Consider the following 18,941-nt stretch of genomic DNA (forward strand, 5'->3'; position numbering starts at 1 on the left):
GCTGGAATTCATGGAGGAACATGTAGCAGCTCTGGTAGATGAAATCCAAAAGAAAAGCAAGTAAGTTCCCACACTGACTGTGCAGCCCACACTTTTGGGCATCAGAAGGGGTGCTTAGGAACGTGGTGGATCCTGAGCTCATGTGCTTACAGTATTCGGCTGAGTTTTTCATTGGCTATTCGAGGGATTTCTCATTGTATTCTCCTTGTTTTTTTTGTTTTTTTTAATATTGTGTCCGTGCATGTTATCTGTTGTTTAGCCTTTTGTTTTTGTCCTTGTGTGCCAGCACTCCAGGAGAGAACCAGTGGGATCTGGTGTTATTTGTGTGGACCATCAAACATTACTACTCTTACATCTACCTTACATTTTTCCTTTGTCATAAAAGAAATGTTATTAATTATTTTATTGTAAAAATGCACCATTGATCTTGGTCATACGGCCGAGTCCTGGTGCACAGTAATTGATTTAAAAATTATTGCACATTAAGTTGCTTATGTAGAGTAGTGTACTTTGTAATTTTAATGGATGCCATTTCACTGTGCTCATCACAGAATTATCCATTATTATGTGTTACGAGAGCAAGCTGGAACACTAGCTCCGCCCAGATCAGACATCCATAAGGTAAGTAATCAGAACACCCCTGAAGCAAGGAGCATGTTAAACCAGTAAAGTAAATCGGCTTGGCTATGGTTTGGAAATATTCTGTTTTAATTCATTGATTTTCTGTCTTTGTAAAATTCTTTAGTATTACAGTTTTTGTGCAGTAAAGGCTAAGTTATTAAATAAATGAAAAGTGTAAAGTTTGTAAATGGATGCTTTTAAGTGACAGTTTAGCCGTTTTTCTCACAATTTCTCCACGTCAGTTCTGTGTGAACACTTGAAAATTATTGCTAAAGGATATAAACCTAATAAAAGGAAAAGTAATCGATGAATAAACTTAAGTGAACTCTAAACTTGGTAACCTGACTGACCTTTCTTGACTTCCCTCTTAGGCAATTTAATAAGACTCTGACAAGCTAAAGCGAAATCTTCAGTCAACACACTTGATGAACAATCTATCATAATGTTAGTTTATTGATCAGCGAACAAAAACATACTATAATAGTGGGACGTTTAATTTGTAAAAGCACGGTAGGATAATTATGCACTAAACACTTGTTCTTTACCCATGTCTCTTCCTTAAAAGGTTCACAAGCGTGGATCCTGTACGCGCCCCTCTTCCCCATTCCTCGCGCGGAATAATTCACAGGTGCCTTTGTCCCTACCTGCACTTTTAAACCGTCAGTCAGGAAAGTTAGAGAAAAAAATATTGTAAATTGTTGCTTAACGTATGTTGGAAATTGTTTTAGTACCATTTGCTTTCCTAGCAACTCGGCGATTTTCAATTTTCTCATTGGCTTGGATGTAGTTTGGTGTTGTTTTACCTGAAATTCGTTTTTGGCGGACAGTTACAGGAATGTATCTCTGTTCCATGAACTTTAGTTTGTACTTGTCTTCGCTGTCACGGCTTTTGTTTGAATGATACGACTGACCGGCAATTTTTTCGCAATTTTCAAGTATTTGTGTGAAGCCTATATTAACGGCTCTGAACGTGATGCTAGTGACTTCCTAATCTTATTGAATGTTTAAAATCGATCCACAAATAACTTAAATAGTTCCTAAACTTCAAGTACACCCAGTGAATGGTTGATTCTTTTAAATAGTGAACTTCTTTTGAATCCATTGTTTAAAAGCTATCTGCAAACTTTCTATCTTAACCACAAATTAAGCCATTTTGAATAAAAAAAAATAGCTCATCGTTTCTTGCTACAAGTGATGTTGAAGCTTGTATCTCTAACAGGCGCATCCTGTGTTGTATTTTAGGCCCAGGTGGCCCGTCATGGTGGCATTATGGCGTCTGTTTACTCGTCCAAGGCCGTGGATCCAGACATGAACCTTGATTTGTCCCTTGAGATCAACAAAAAGCTACAGGCTGTGCTGGAGGACACGATTCTTAAAAATATTACTTTAAAGGTAACAACAAAAATTACTTCTTGTGTTGCTTTTATATGGAAAGAGAAATATTTCATTGATTGTAGATGATGAAGATATTGAGTTACAACTTCTGAGTTTTATTCCACACTGTTAGTTATTTGTACTTTAAGAATTTTCCCTTTTGTAAGTTAGTCGCTTCACAGTTTTAACGGCAGTTGGGCGGTTTTCAACGATGTTTCGAAAGTAATGTGCACCTGTTCGATTTTGCTTTACGTGGTGCATTAATTGTTTCCCACCCGCATAGAAGTTGAACTTAGATCAGTTACCTTTGTTGCACTTGTTTTCCAGTTCCGCATGGTTCATACCCTGCGAGCAGTGGTCCTTCGATCGTCCCAGATAAGTCGGAAGATCGAGGGAGATCGAAGGGCCTCTGCTCGCAGGGTACATGGTTCATTGTTCTGTTTGCGTTTGTTGTGATTGAGTGATTACATTGGTTTTGACACTCAGGTGGAAACAAGTTTATTGACATATTCTGTATTTATGGTAGGAAAACCTCGATACCTTGGGAGACGAGATAACTAGATTAAACGAAGAACTTCAAACATTGAAAAGAAACAGAAGGTCATGAGATGCTAAATGATGCACTGGCTTGAAAAGATGGAAGAGTGGCAAAAATGCATCCATGGTGGACGTGATTGGGATCTTTATAATCCATTTATTAGCATCTTTCAACGTAGTTCTTCAGTGACAGCGAAACGTGAATATCAACGGATGCTTCACAAGTGTCGAAGTAGCGTAGTCCTCTCTGCCCACAGTTGGACATCAGGCATCACAGGTGTCGCAGTACTTTTATCGAACTTTAGATTGGAATGTTGACTTTGGACGGCCACTTTGGTTAAAAAACTGGTTTAACCCGCGGATGTAAGGAAACATTTTGTTGAGGTTCGAACTTTTCAGTGCAGAAGATGCTAAATCGAGTGTAGGAGGAAGGGGAAAAAGGTACCGGTGTCATTCAACTGTGACAGTGACATGGGAACAGGTTCAGTTGCCATTTGTAGTTGGTAGTTAGAAGGAAAAACGCCATAAACTGAAAAAATCTTCATCATTACTAAACAATGACAAGGCAGGGAAAGTTCTCCATTCAGTGCAGAAAATAAATATGGCCGTGTTAGGTACTCGAACAAGTTAGCACTCGGGAACCACAGAAAGAGCGGTCACGCTATATGCTTCCTTCCTTCATGTTCTTGTTTTTGTTCCTTTTTATGCATATTTTATTACTCTAGTATTCTACCCTTTATTGGAAAACTGGGTTTCGCTTGAGTAATGTTGGCAGGTTTTTGTTTTTCATTGGCAAGCTGCTCTATCACATGTCCATTTATGCTTTGTACAGGGTTCGCGCGGGTCATGGAAATTCTGAAAAGTCACGGAATTACAATACTGTAAAATTCCTCCCCGGAAATCCTGAAAAATCATAGAAAATTCTACTTTTCCCTGATCATAACAAGATTGTTGTCTCAATTTATGGCAAATGACCTTGTAATCTGTCTACTTTTGCTTTTTGCCAGACCGCATATGAACTGTTTATATTGCTGCCTGCATATTTTCTAGGATCAAATATTTTCCCATAAAGACGTGACAGATTAATTATAGTGTGGCATTTCAGGATGTCCAAAGTCATGATTTTCTCTCATATGGTCAGAGAAGTCATGGAATTTTAGGAAACGAATAATATACGAAACCTGTTGTAGTTCTGACTCGTAACATGTCAGCAAGTAAGGTATTTTATATTTTAAGTATTTCATATTGTTTGAACTCGCTTTGCGCAGATAGCACATTCAAATTACGTTAAATGGGTTACAAACAAAATGGGGATAATAAGTTCAAAACAAATGAGAATATATCAAAGTTAATGTAATGAATGAATTACAAAATCATTGTATTGTTTAATTTATAAGTTAGTACATGTACAGAATGTGTATATAAAGGTTTTTGTGAATGGACTGTAACGAGTGGTTTTTGTTTCGTTTCCTATCACGTACTTCCACTTGAGGGGAACCATAGGGTACCCACAATACTTGGGAAAATAAATTAAAATTATCTTTTCGTTTTCTGTTGTGTGCATTTTCATCCAAGTTCTTAAACGCTCTGTACTCTAGTGTTGTTAAAAAAAATAAATAAATAAATAAATAAATAAATAAATAAATAAATAAATAAATAAAAAATCAGTATCAAGACTTTGATCGACTTGCGCACAAAACAGCCCAGCACATGACTACCGACAGCTGAAGCGTCTATCGACTTGGATGAAAATGCACACAAAGAACGCGAAAAGAATAACATAAGTTGATGATTTTTCATTTAATTTATTCATTTTGTGAACTATTGTAAGACCTTTTGGGGGGAAGTATTGAGGTGGTCATAAGAGAAATTTTTAACAGCGTTTTGCGGTTAAAAATCGTCAACGTGTTATAGTAGATGACAGATGATTATGAACCCAACCGTAGATTCGAACCTTTAATTTGGGAGACCATTAAGAGGACACAGACCTTTTAAATAATTTTATCACATATTGAAACAACCTACATCCTACAATCAAATTCACGAGTTCCTAGCTTCTCTTACAGCGAAATCCACTTTCTTGATGTTAGCATAATGCTCATCAACAGCAGATTGGAGACGACTTGTTTGTTAAGCCTACAGACAAACATAAATCATCCTGCCACCAATCTCATACCAAACAATTCCGTTAAGCATGGCCTTACGAGTTAGAAGAATTTGTTCCACGGACGAGTTCTTTAACACACGTCCCGACGCACTCACGACACATTAAATCAAGAGAGGATATACACACCGTTTTATTAAAGAAGAAATAGAGAAAGTTCGTCAAGTTCCCCGCAGCAAATCCATGTTACATTTTCACATTTTTTTTGCCGTTGCGTCGTCGTTGCTAAAGTTGACTAATTCACTGGCCAAACTAAAGGCCATACTTAAGACAGAGGGAACAGTTTTTCCAATACGCAACGCCCTAGGCCGGCAAATAGCATTTTATTTATTTTTATTTTATTTTGCGCACAAAAAAGGTATTACAACAAATCCGCCAAGGTTAGCGGACAAGATCGTAAAACTACACCCGTTATCGGAACCAATCAGATTGCATGATTTAGAGAATCCCGCCCACTCACGAAGTGAGAAAATATATATAACGATTCTTATCAGAGTGCTCGCTGACAAAAAGACGAAGGCCCCTACTTATCATTGCAAAATAAAGTGAAGACCTTAACAGTGCCAACCTCCTTATGTTTATGAATATGAATAATTGCGAGAGCGTAGAAGGTTTTTTCACCGGCCACAGTAATAAACCGTGACTTGTGCGTCATTTTGTCACTTTTTAGTATCCAGGATAACCTGCTTGAAAACAGGATATCTTTTGCTTTACCACCCTAAATTCCACGAACTGCGGTCAAAGAAGATCCTCTAAAGGCCCAAGATAAATTTGTTATTTTATGTATATTTTATAATCAATTTCATTTTATTGGATTTTAAGGTACGCACGTGCGGGGAAATGCCACCTTGTTGTCTGAGCAACAAGTGTTACAAAATAAGGCAGCACGCCTCATCTTTGATCTTCCTGGAGAGTTAACAAGACAACAAAGAAATAAAGTAAAATAAAGAAACAGCATAGTAACAAGATAAGAGAGTAACAAAGCAGCAAAGTAATAAGGCAACAAAGTAACAGAGTAACAAGGTAACAGGTTAAAAAGGTAACAAGGTAACGGAGCGACAAGGTAAACAGGTAACAAAGTAACAAGGTAACAGTACCAAGGTAACAGTGTAACAAGGTAAGTTTCTAAGAGAGTAACAGGGTAACAAGGTAAGAGAGTAACGCATTAACAGAGTAACACAATAACAGAGTAACAAGATAACAGAGTAGCAAGATAACAGGATAACAAGGTAACAGAGTAACATGGTAACAGAGTAACACAATAACAGAGTAGCAAGATAACAGGATAACAAGGTAACAGAGTAACATGGTAACAGAGTAACACGATAACAGATTAGGAGGACAACGCAATATATAAAGAAGTTGGGGACACAATAATCAGTTTAGAATAAACAGTAGCGATATAAAAACATGACGGTTCGGCGGTGACATGTCACCATTATCAAATGAAAATTATTAAAAGAATGGTAACGTTATATATAGAAATGAAAGTGGTAAAATATATTAAATAAATGGAGATGTGAAAAAATTAAAAAGAATATATATAACTAAGTGAACAGTTTCGCTGGAATGGAGTCTGTGGGTGTCAAAACTGGTTTTTACAAGCAAGAAAATCTCAGAAGATTTGAAAGTTACGGAAACAAAGCCTTCCCTAGTAAACCAGCAATGCGTTGTGTATGGATTTAAATGTAATTCGCGCGATGCGAATTATATAGGCTGCGTGAGCCGCCACCGCCACCTATGCGTTGTTGTACCGCCGTGGATTTGAACTCTGCCACGGGATTTTTCCTGGGGGCTGTTCTTCTTGGACTAACAAAAAAAATCAATAAATTATCTTTGTCAGAAGAGAGATACTCTCGACTCTCGACAATTACCCAGACTCTAACAATTTGCCACCGCGATGAGACTTTGAAATGTCAGGTGGGATCTGGCACGGGATATCTCACCCTTAATGAGGGTGGGAGGAGCTAAACATCCTTGGCCGGAAATCTTCCTAGGAGATGGATACTCCGAACAAACAAGCTGCACCTGCTGGGGCCGTCTTACACGTGGCAGTTCCTGCACCTGTTGGACTATGAGCGGCAGTAGGCGAGAGGGTGGAGACGGAGCTGCACACCCCTTCTTCACTTTAAAAATTCATGTGATGGTCACGCAAACAGGTCGCCGAAAACTAGCTAGGCGCCACCCAGTACCCAACCGTGTAATCACGTCCTGCGGCGATGGAGAAGAGGTGACGGGAACAGGTAGAGGATGCTGCTGAGAGTTCTTAGCCTTGACTCTGCACGCAGGCGGCTGTGCGGCGATGGTCGTCTATTGAAGACAGGGGTAGATGCAGTGTTCGTATCCACCCACAGCGACAGAGCAGCCCTCTTCAGGGACAGCACTGCTCTTCCCACAAGGGGAGGGGGAGATAAAAGGATCCCTAAAGAAAGCCTACCTCACGACGCACCTGGCAGGAAACCGCGCCTGCCTGGGCATCCAACCAAGCGGTCGAAACAACAGGAAGAAGTTGATGAGGAAGCCCCTAACCTTTGGGGCATGGAACGTACAGACTTTGCTAGATAGACGAGACAGACCAAAGCGACGCACTGCGCTCATCGCCAGGACGCTAGGCCAGTACCAGGTCGATCGACATAGCAGCTCTGAGTGAGACCAGATTCGCTGGGGAAACGCAGCTCGAGGAAGTTGGTGGAGGCTACACCTTCTACTGCATTGGGAAGCCTGAAGACGCCCCAAGAACCTCCGATGTTGGATTTGCTATTTGTACCAAGCTGGCAAGGCAGCTGGACAGCCTATCTCGTGGGATCAACGATCGACTGATGACCCTGCGTCTCAAGCTCACAAAGGACTGCTTTGTCAACGTCATTAGCGCCTATGCTCCTACTATGACCAATTCTGACGATATCAAGGAAGCCTTCTATGAGGATCTCAACCGTGTTCTATCGGAAGTCAGCAGTAAGGACAAGCTCATCATCCTTGGAGATTTCAACGCACGAGTTGGAGTCCAGCACCCCTCCTAATCGAACGTCCTAAGACGCCAGGGGACTGGAAAGTGCAACCCCAACGGACTGATGCTGCTATCGCTGTGTGCCCAGCACGAGTTGTGCATCACCAATACGATCTTCCAGCAAGCGGACAAGTTCAAGAAAACTTGGATGCATCCTCGATCAAGGCAGTGGCACATGCTTGACTACGCTATAGTGTGCCAAAAGGACCGACGTGATGTTCAGATCACTCGCTGTATGAGAGGAGGAGGTCCTTCAAGAGGCTGTCTACAGTGCCGCAGCAGATACCCTTGGTTTCGTGAAGAGAAAACAGCAAGACTGGTTCGATGAGAATAAAGAAGACATCAAGAAGCTCATCGACAAGCTGCACAAGGCCAACAAGGATCACCTTGACGACAAGACCAGCAGCAAGGAGAAACAGGACTACCAGCAGGCGAGGCAGCTTCTCCAGCAGAAACTGCGGAAGATGAAGAACGACTGGTGGGAGATGAAAGCTGAGGAGCTACAAGCAGCAGCTGATAACCACGACGTGAAAACATTTCATGGCGGCCTTCACACCACAGGCAGGCATCTGGTTCCACCCCAGTCCGATCATCTGACCAGTCCACCTTGCTGACGGAGAAGACTGACATCCTTGCACGCTGGGCTGAACACTTCAACAGTGTCCCTGAACGGAGAGTCAACCAATTCTGGCGAGGCGATTGCATCACTGCCACAACTACCTGTGAAGGAATCGCCGGCAGACCCCCCAACCAGTGCTGAGCTTGCCAAGGCTTTGAAGCAGACATTACCTGGGAGGGCACCTGGAGCAGATGGGATTCCTGCCTACATCTACAAGAATGGAGGTGACATGCTCCTGGAGCAGCTATCGTCCCTGGTCCCTGTTAAGGTCTATCTGGGAAGCGGGGCACGTTCCGCAAGACTTCAAGTATGCATCTATAGTGCACATTTACAAGAGGAAGGGAGACAAGACATCCTGTGACAATCACCGCGGGATATCACTCCTTTGCATCGCTGGGAAGTTTCTTGCCAGGATAATACTCAACAGACTCATTACAAACATCGCTGATTCCATCGTCCCTGAATCGCAGTGCGGATTTCGCGCAGGCAGGGGCACCAGCGATATAATTTTTGCTCTCCGTCAGCTACAGGAGAAATACCGTGAGCAGAATCAGGAGCTCCACCTGGTGTTTTTAGACCTCCCCAAGGCCTTCGATACCGTGAACCAGAATGGCCTGTGGAAGATCCTGAAGAAGTATGGATGTCCAGACAAGCTTACAGCACTGATAGCCTCCTTCTACGATAACATGCAAGCCAGAGTCTTTGAGAACGGCGACGCCTCGGATCCCTTCCAGGTGAGCAACGGAGTGAAGCAGGACTGCGTCCTCGCCCCGACTTTGTTCTCCATCCTGTTTACAGCGATGTTGTTCGATGCCTTCAGCGATTGCGACAGAGGAGTGTCCATCCAGTTTCGCACTGATGGGAAACTCTTCAACCTGCAAAGACTCCAAGCCAAGACCAAAGTGTTCGAGGCCACCCTACGGGAGCTCCTCTTCGCAGACGACTGTGCGCTGGTTCCACACTCTCATAAAGCCATGCAATACATCACGGATCGCTTCGAAGCTGCCTGTAGACCATTCGGGCTGACGATCAGCCTTGGAAAGACTGAAGCCATGTTTCAGCCCTCGCCATCACAGATTGCCAATGCACCACCAGCTCCTCCCATCGATCGAGATTGCGGACAGGTTCTGCTATCTCGGTAGCACTGTTACAAGCAGTGGATCCCTGGACAATAATATGATGCAGCGCTTTGGAAAGGCAAGTGCGGCCTAAAGCCGACTGACAAAGAGACTTTGGTAAGACAACGGCATCCGCTTCTCCACTAAGATTGTCGTATACAGAGCTGTGGTCCTGCTCACGCTTCTGTATTGCTGCGAGACGTGGACCACCTACCGCCGGCACATCCAGCAGTTGGAGCAGTTTCACTAACGATGTCTGCTCAAGATCTGCAACATCAAGTGGCAGGACAGAGTGTCCAATCTCCAGGTCCTGGAGAAGTGCGGCCTCCCCAGCATTGATTGCTTGATCATCAAGTGCCAGCTGAGATGGATATCGTCCTAATGGAGGATGACAGGATCCCAAAGATGCTACTGTGCGGACAGCTGAAGGAGGGGCATCGCGACCAGGGAAGACCCTTCAAGAGGTACAAGGACACTTGAAGGCGAACCTCAAGAGCTGCAACATTGACGCGAACTCTTGGGAAGCAACTGCTTGTGACAGAGCTCTTTGAACATACCAGTGCACGCACGGTACGAAACACTTTGAAGCCAACAGAGCAGCTGTGATCCTAGCAAAGAAAGAGAGGAGGAAACAGCAACCCCCTTCTGTGGACTCATTCTCATGCAGCATCTGTGGCCGCTTGTGTGGGTCACTTGAGGACCCACCTCGGCAAATGACTTGTCTGCCTACTCATCTATCGTATCGACAGGAGAATCCATCAACAATTTGCATTTGATAATGGTGACATGTTGTCACCGAAACGTCATGTTTTGTATCGCTACCGTTTATATAAAAAACTTCCGTGATGTACGGAGCCCCAATAGTTGGGGACATAATAATTACCATATATAAGGTACCTACCGTCTGTTGGCTGGTGGGTACAAGATGGCGGGCCGACTGAGAACACTTGTAGTCCGTGTTTTCTTGAAGGATGCTATTGCGGGTTTTAATGCTCCAAAAGTCACTGTTCCTAATGGTGTTGTGTTGCTACATCAGCCGCCCATCTCTGAAAGAGTTCCCATGATTTCTAACTTTGCGCTTAAGTTGGAAACGTATCTTCGAATGGCAGATATTCCCTACGAGAATTCTTTCGTCCCAAAGAACTCTTCAAAAGGCAAAATACCATGGATCGAATATAACGGCATGAAAATTCCCGATTCCAACTTCTGCATTAGTTTCCTGAACGAGGAATTCAAGGTGTCCTTAGATGACAAGCTAAGCAAGGCTGAGAAGGCTGTTTCCCACGCCATCAAGACCATGGTAGAGGAGAATACTTATTGGTAAGCTGAGTACGGGGAGGGGAGAGATTGAGGACCGTAAGAGATGAAGGAGGGGGAGACTGCAAGAAATACTGCAGAGTTGCTTTCCCTTGGAAATAATTAGCAGACTTGTGTTTCCATAGCTACTTTTTCTCATAGATGTTACCCCCACCCCTCCTGCCCCCAAGCAGATGGAAGAATAGGCCTTATCACGGTTTTCGAAGCCATTTTGACCAGTAGGCAAGCACGTCTTGAAATAACAGTGTTTGTGTCGAAATCCGATGTCAACTAATTTTCAGAAAACATTGCTTCTGAAATATTCAGGAATTGGAAACTTTTGGCACTATGCAAAGGATTTTAAGAAGAAAAAATTGGAGGGATGTAGATGTGCCAGAAACCGTCCAGTCGTGTTTTGATCTTTCCATACATTTCCCTGTATTTTTTCGCGTGAACTATTTTTCGTAGCAGTTCACGGCTGGTTCGCTATACAGGCAAAATATGTATGGAAATGTCAAAATGCAACTAGATGCTTTCTAGAACAGCTCCATTCCTCAGTTATTTTCTGTAAAATCCTTTGAAATTATGAAAATTATTTGACATTGGTTTTCCATAAAAACACTGTTATTTCAAGACATGTTTGCCTACTCGTCAAAATGGCGTCAAAAACCGTGATAAGGCCTATTAGATGATCACTTGTAATTTTACTGATACTTGCATGTAAAATCCAACAAGATTGAGAAAATGAAGACAAGAGAGGAATTTCAATTTGCAGAGTGGGAATCCCGGGGTGGGAATGCTTTGGTTATGGCAAAGTAAAAGGTAAACGTTTAGCCTAATAACCGTATAATATATTTCAGGCAGATCTGGTTTCCAATGTAGGAGACTAGTCATTATGCTTTGAGTCCAGGAGACTGATCCAATAAGAATCAGGTAGACGAGGAAAACATAAAAATATTGGAGAGCATATTTGCATATCAGTATCAATGGAATCCAGGAAAACAATTGCAATTTCAATTTATTTTTTGCCGACAAAGAAAAGGGTGGAAATGCAAGTATAGAGTAGAGAAGTGTTAAGTTCAGACTTCTAAGTGCATCCCATGTCACCTTCAACTTCTATAAGAAGCTAGCTCTAATCACCCAGTGCAATTAGCTACAAAGAAAGGAGAACATTATATGTACTGGAAGCTTCACGTGAAATGCTGATGAATATCTTCTGTCCAGAGAGGAGTGAAGAATGAGTATACATTGGTTAAACTTGGACTTAAAAATGAGATATAGCAAGATTTTACTGGTCTACTCCATTTTGTATCTAAATCAACCAAGAAATTACCCTGATTTCTTCATGTTTTAAGCAGCAGAAACCATTCAAAGGCCCAGCCTGCGGGAAGCACGATTTGCAGTAAAAGACTCCACCTGGGAGGCCCTGTTAGGATTTTAGGGTTATGGATTATTATAGGTTTTTAGAGAAAGGCTATGGATTATTGACCACTCACCTGGCCTCACCTGGCTGGAAAAATCCAATTATGTTGAATTTTCTTAAAATCCCAGTACTCAATTGTTCATTTATATTTCCTTCCAGGACAATGGTTTACCATCGCTGGATTGATAATCCACAATATATAAAAGAGCTTTTCTTCCCAAAAGTATCAAAAAGAAAAGGTGACTTTATTGTCTCCTTGGTCCAGAGAAGAGTGAAGCGGACATTGGATGGTCATGGTATAGGTCGCCACAGTAAAGATGAAATTTATACCATTGCCAGGAAGGACTTACAAACGCTGTCTGATTATTTAGAGGCCAAGCCATATGTCATGGGTCAGGAGCCTACTGTGGTAGATGCATCAGTATTTGGTTTCCTGGCACAAATGGTGTGGCAAGATAAATATTCCCCCCAGTATGCCGTGATTCATAGTGAGTTCAACAATTTGGTTGCCTATTGTGACAGGATGAAGGAGACATATTGGTCTGACTGGGATAAGGAAATTCAACTAAGAAAAAAGTTTCATTCTGAATCATGAGAAACTTTCATATTTGCGTGAAAGGTGTGAAGTTAACTGAGTAACATTTACCATTGAACTCTTTATACTAGTCAAGGTCTATGTGATAGACAAATTTTATCTCCGTTATTCATTGTGGCTATTCATCTTTTGGAGTAAATTGTCCATACTGACTTAATTTGAAAGTTTGAAACTGTGTTCTATCCTATAATCCTCTTAATGTTACAGTCAGTCTAAGATAAGATACGATAAGAGAAAGATTTTACCGTCACATGTGACCAGTTTTTCCGACAATGAAATGAACATTCAAATTCCTTCTTGTAATGTCCGGTATTTGAATGGAATCTTGAGAATTCTTTCTGAAAAAGTCACATTAACTGAACAAAAAAAATTCAAAGCACTTGGAAACGATTGTTAGTTTTGAACTACCGAATGCTGTACTGTGAAGAAAAATTCATAGCTTTATACCATCAATAAACTAGGATAATTTCTACAGGAAATCTGAAATCTCGCCGGCGATGTTCAAAACTGACATGTAAATTTCAAAAAACTCCATTCAAATTTCAAAAATACCGGTCACGCATGACATGGATTGACTGTAATCTTCAGTACACTCCACCAAATTTGCTGTTTTGATACATATATATGTTGTACTGATGCATACATGTATTGTACCTGATTATAGTGTGGAGGCAAGGTGGTGTAGTCATTACTGCTTTAGACTTTGATTGGACAACCAGAGGGTCGATGGTCTGAGGCTAGCTTGGTCTCTTCATTACTGTGTTGTTTCCAAGAAACTTTGTTCCACATTGTCTCTCTTCACCCAGGTGTATAAATGATTACTGGTGACATACTACTGGGGGTGGGAGTAGCAATTCCCTGAATTACTTCATGCTACAGAAACCAGGCTAAGCTTAAGCCATGTGGGCCACATTTTCCTGACCTAGGACCCCTCTTACTTTAAGCCTGATAACAAAACCTAATCTCATACCAGATCTTCTCACTCGTCAGGAGAGAACATCTGTTGAAATTCTGTTTTCATGACGTCATAATGTGTCAGGAATGTGACACATATGACAGCTGTGCATATAACACATGTACACTGTAGTAAGAAGACTTCGGTCACAAACTACCCAAGATGGTAGATCAATTTGTCTTACACAGGATAGAAAGAAGAAAGGGAAATCAAGGTTTGGAAATTAAATTCAACAAGAAGATATAAGGAAAATGTCATTTCTTCACCAGGCTTAAAATATACCATCACATTTATTCCATAATTTGCGCATATGTCACACATTGACATTCTTATCCTAGCAGTGGGCAGGATGTTTGTCTCATGAACCAAAGTTAATGGCCTTAGCTCCCACAAGTCTCCTGTAGTTCAGTGGTGGAGCATCCAAACTAGTAATCGAAAGGTCTTGGGTTCGACTCCTGACAGGAGCACTCAGATTTCCTTTTTCTGAGTAAACCTGTGTCACTCACTGAAAAATACTTCATTCTCAAAAGTATGTGGTGTTAGAATAATTACATTGGCATAACTGCTAAGTAACTGATTGTATAAATTAGCAAGGCTGATGTTCAAAATTTTATAAACATACACACAGAAAAAGAAGTAGTATTACATGTTAAGTGGTTTTCATATTATAAACTTCCTTAAATAATCAGGGAATCAGTCAGTGATGCTGTAATCTTCCTTGGCAAGGTTGTTTAGTTCAGTTCCAGATCAAGTACTACATTTAAGTTACCCTCCTGAACAAATTTTCCTTTACAAGAAATAGGCCTGGGGCCTGTTTCTTGGAGGGCCTAATAACCTGGTAGGCAGGACTGAAAACTATTTCACATGTGCAATTTTTCTCATCGGAGATTTATTATTTATTGATTTTGAAAGCTAAATTTTTAAATTTTGTTTGTTTTAGGCAACACATTGACAAGTTTAAATCAACACTGATGTCAATCATTAAAACGTATTTCAAGAAATACGTGTCAGGACAGGACAGTTAAGGGGACTTTCAAGAATCAGGCCGTTGGGCTTCAGCCCCCCCCCCCCCCCCCACAAGTTCTCCACTGGTTTGGTATGTTAAAACTTGAAGGGGGGATTAGGAATTAGAGGAGGATTTAGTAAATGAATGGTAGGCAATAGACACAAATGTCATTTGTCTGCATTTGAAAAGTGTTTGTAATAAAGAAGTATGGAAATGTGAAGGGTACAATGAATGTTTGATGCCAGCACTAAAGACAAATGATGGATTGGAGAAGCTATGAGGCTAGACTATCACCCACGAACGGCTCCCTCCCGGCCTTGTAGCTCGCTCGGTAGAGCAACGGTTGATCAAATCCAGAGGTCGTAGGTTCTCTTCTCCCTGAGGTCGAATTTTTTTTCTTTCCCTTGTGTGGTCTCCGTACTTGGGCTAAAGGCGCTCAGTGGAAGCGTGGCCAGTTGTCGGTGGTCATATCACGTAAAAATAGGATTTTAACATCATTCTAGAACTGACGCAAAATTCAGCATAACAAGTAAAAAAGCCAGCGAAGTCAGTATCCATGTTGAAATTATGACGGTGCGAGATTTTTTCGAGATAAAAAAAATTGCGAATTCTCGGTGGACAGGCATTACCACCTGACGCTGAACAGCAATGAATGAAGCTTGTCCTTCATCATTCACAGTTCATGGTCAAATGCCGCCTCTCACTGGTCAAGGTATCAGGGATCGGATGGGACCAGTTCCTTTGAGTGGAGATGGTAAAGTGGCGCTGGCTAAGCCTCCCGGAAGGGCCATAGTCTAAGGATAGAGCAGTTGCCCAACATCTACATCTTACCTTTATTAAGTCGGTAAGAATCCTGAAAAGATATCACACCAACTATTAAAACAAAAAAGTCTGTACGTATTAAAACCTAGCTATTTAATCACTTTTAAAAAGATCGCCTAATTTAAATTTGATATGGTCAATTGAAGTTGCTGTCACTATTTCTTCGGGAATCGAGTTCCATTCTTTAATTGTTCTTGGAAAAAATGAGAACTTATCAACGTCTTTATTTTACGTTATTTTTTTTTCAATTTTATTAACCTCATATGACACATAATACAATAATTACAATATAAAGCCCTACTTACAATACTTACAATGATTACTATACTAACAATATACATGCTATATTTACAAGTAATAATACTTACAATGCTCACAATACAGTATACTTGCAATTTGTTACAATACTAATAATATTTAAAGTGCTTGCAGTACTAAAGTTGTGCAAAACAGTTTTACATGTCTTAGAAATAATACGCTCAAAGTTAAGTAAAATGCCAGGGAAGTAAGTGGGGGGGGGGGGGGGGGGTGGAGGAAAAATTAACAGTAATTAGATGTTCACATAGGTATAAAATCTACAAGAGGTTCCCATTTTCTGCTGTTCCCACTGTTTGATTCTAGCTCATGCCTTGATTTCAGTAGATGCAGGTATTGCAAAAGGATGGGAAGTTTTGCTTTTGTTTTAGCTCACCTCACCATATCGCGCTAATAGGAGACAGTAATTTATTTAGAGTGCAAATTTTGAAGTGTCCGGCCTCAGCCCCAAGGCGATAGTGTTTTCCCTTGCAAAGTCTTCGGATACCAAATGAGCTTTCCTCAACCATTCGTTCACATCATTCCAAAAAGATTATGTTACGTTATGTCACATGACCAGAAAAGATGAATTAATGTTTCCGGTGTGTCTTTACAAAACGCACAGTTAGTGTTGTCCTGTAACCCAATTTTACATAAAAAAAATATTAATTGGCATTCGTCTTTGCAAGAATTTGAAATGGAATTCGATAAGTTTAGTGCTTTTGGTACAACGTATAACTAAAAAGTAAGCAGACGTCTACATCTTACCTTTATTAAGTCGGTAAAAATCCTGAAAAGAAACAAAAACATCTGTACGTATTAAAAACTAGCCATTTAAAATACTTTTAAAAAGATCAACTAATTTCAATTTAATATGGCCAATTGAAGTTGCCGTCACAATTTCTTCGGGAAGGGAGCTCCATTCTCTAATTGTTCTTGGAAAAAATGAGAACTTTTAAACGCCTTTATTTGCTAGAGGAACTCTATACTTAATTAAATGGCTGGCACGGGTTCTTCTTTCACTGTACCCCAAATCCAAAGCAGTGGGTACACGACATGAACCACTAAAGTACAAAAGCCACCAAGCCGCTTCCACACACCAGTGGCCGTGAGGCCAAACTTCCAAAGGCAGCAGAGTTTATGGAACCAATGATCTCGAAATGGACCGTGTAAACCGCCAAATCACACAAAGAAAGCTGACCTTCTTCCTTAGAAAGTTATTCGAATAAGCCATCGGTAGAGTGAATGGAAGAATTTTTTGTAGCAGCGTTACGCAATCGTTACTTTAAATCGCAAACCCAAACTAGTGGATTATATTGTTATCTTATTTTTGTAATTCGGCTTCATAAGTATTTTAATTAATTGCTGTATTATTATATCTACCTTTAAAAATGCCTCACGTGATGTATTGCATTCGGGTTAACTTTATGACGGAGTAGCCAGCGCCGAGGTAAAATTCTAAAGAAGACATCACGGAATTTTGTTTTTGTGTCAAAAGTGTGCGCGTTCAGTTGTCAAACACGAAAGCCGTAACTCCCACATCCTACTCCTACATCACACGTCAGAGCCATGTTTGCCCTATCGCGGTCATTTTTGTTATAATTTATTATAAATGAGGGACACAGTGAAAACAAACCGTAATACTGATGGAATGGGTGATTTTCCAAGTCACAAGGAAAGAACTAAAAAGAACAGGTATGTTCTCTATATTCTGAGTTCATTTAATAATTTAATCAATATACTTTTAGTTGTTGTAAATACACGGTTAATACAACTAAGCTACCTTAAAGGGCCCAGTCAGCCACGCCTTTGTTTTTGTTTATATGCGAGAGTTTGGATATTGTATTTTATTCGGAGCATGTCGAAATGAACGAAATCACTGTGAAACTACTAAAGAGAATGAAACATGCTTTCAGGAACACAACTTACAGTAAAGCAATAAGATTTCGCTTCACCATGCAATATCAATAATTTCGATGGCATCGAAAATGGCGGAGGCTGACTAATGAGTACTTTATAGTTTCCGGGGCAAGCTGGGTTTTTTTTTTTTTAAGCCTTAGACGGGGAACACTTGAATTTTTCTTCACTTACCCAACGTTTACTGCCTTGATCAGGTTAAAATGGTTTAGCGTAAGCACTACTGCTGACCGTACCTCTGTCTCCTTTGATTAAACCTTGCTGTCTGTGGTTGCTTCAGCTTGTAAAGACGTCGTTGATCAATGAGTAAATGTTGCGGTATTGTAAAGAATTGGAGTAGCAACGGATTGCTTGACATCAATATGATTACCCACCAGAACACACAATAGTCATCTTTTTATCTTTAATGGGTACAAATCCTCTAAAGATGTCTTCATTTTTTTCTTTTTTTCTGGGAGCTTTTTAAGACAATGCAACTCTCTGCCTGCGAAATTCTAAAATCGAATTCCGTTGACACTTTTAATTCTCGACTTAGTGATTTTTTAAATCTTAAATTCCGTAAATGGAGTGTATCAATTTGAAGGAAAGATTCTCTGAATTCTTCAACATGGTACATTCCAAGAAAAGTGTGCGCCATTTTGAAGCAATTCAAAACAGTGACAATAAAACTGTTGTTCAAATTGGTGCATTCCGTTTGCGAAATAATTGAACCAGCCGCCAGTTCTGAAAAATGGAAGGCGCCCTGAGATCCAGATAGTGTATTATCATCTTGGGTGTTAAATTTTTCATTTTATTTTACAGTTTTCACAGTTGGTATGATATGTATTTCTTCCTGTCAGTGTGTGAGAAACATGTTTCATTGTAGCTGGTATTAGAACTGATATTTTAGAGAGAGTCGACTGACGCCTTTGGCAAATAGGATGCAAATTAAAGTCTCCGTTTCATCGTTGTAGATTTTTGTTGTCATTTGTCGCTTGGCGTTGACTAGAATGAGAATAAATACACAGAGTTCAAAACAATACTGAAATAAATAATAGACGTAACAAAATGTGCTTGATTCCTGCCTTTTCTAAACTGATCCGAGATGACTGAAATGTTTGAGTGGCAATGCGATTCCACGCAGTTTTCTGAAAATGTCAGTACAGTGTGTCTGTAGCTTTTAAATATCTACCAGAAGTCAATTAAGCAAGAAA

At 40.6% G+C, this 18,941-nt stretch overlaps 2 protein-coding genes across 3 annotated transcripts in view; both read left to right on the plus strand.

Moving 5' to 3' along the window:
• The window catches only part of LOC146473086 (coiled-coil domain-containing protein 186-like), a 19,376-nt gene extending 15,402 nt beyond the window's left edge, over positions 1–3,974 (plus strand). Inside the window, exons 17-21 of one of the 2 annotated variants that reach the window (XM_085118819.1) lie at positions 1–60; positions 552–621; positions 1,187–1,249; positions 1,864–2,013; positions 2,522–3,974. The exon at positions 1–60 is cut by the window's left edge and continues 152 nt beyond it. In XM_085118819.1, the coding sequence (XP_084974945.1) occupies positions 1–60; positions 552–621; positions 1,187–1,249; positions 1,864–2,013; positions 2,522–2,602 (424 nt within the window). In that variant the 3' untranslated portion in view covers positions 2,603–3,974. The remainder of the gene's footprint in view (positions 61–551; positions 622–1,186; positions 1,250–1,863; positions 2,014–2,521) is intronic. The other variant, XM_085118820.1, reaches the window with a different exon arrangement.
• A 6,378-nt stretch (positions 3,975–10,352) lies between these two features.
• Positions 10,353–12,866, plus strand: LOC146473087 (failed axon connections homolog). The gene is made up of 2 exons (XM_085118807.1): positions 10,353–10,760; positions 12,319–12,866. Exons 1-2 carry the CDS (start codon positions 10,366–10,368, stop codon positions 12,752–12,754), a joined length of 831 nt encoding a protein of 276 aa, XP_084974933.1. The 5' UTR covers positions 10,353–10,365; the 3' UTR covers positions 12,755–12,866.
• The last annotated feature ends 6,075 nt before the right edge of the window (positions 12,867–18,941 follow it).

The sequence above is a fragment of the Pavona decussata genome, unplaced genomic scaffold, assembly GCF_977016875.1.
Source record: "Pavona decussata unplaced genomic scaffold, jaPavDecu1.1 SCAFFOLD_95, whole genome shotgun sequence".
NCBI lineage: Eukaryota > Metazoa > Cnidaria > Anthozoa > Scleractinia > Agariciidae > Pavona > Pavona decussata.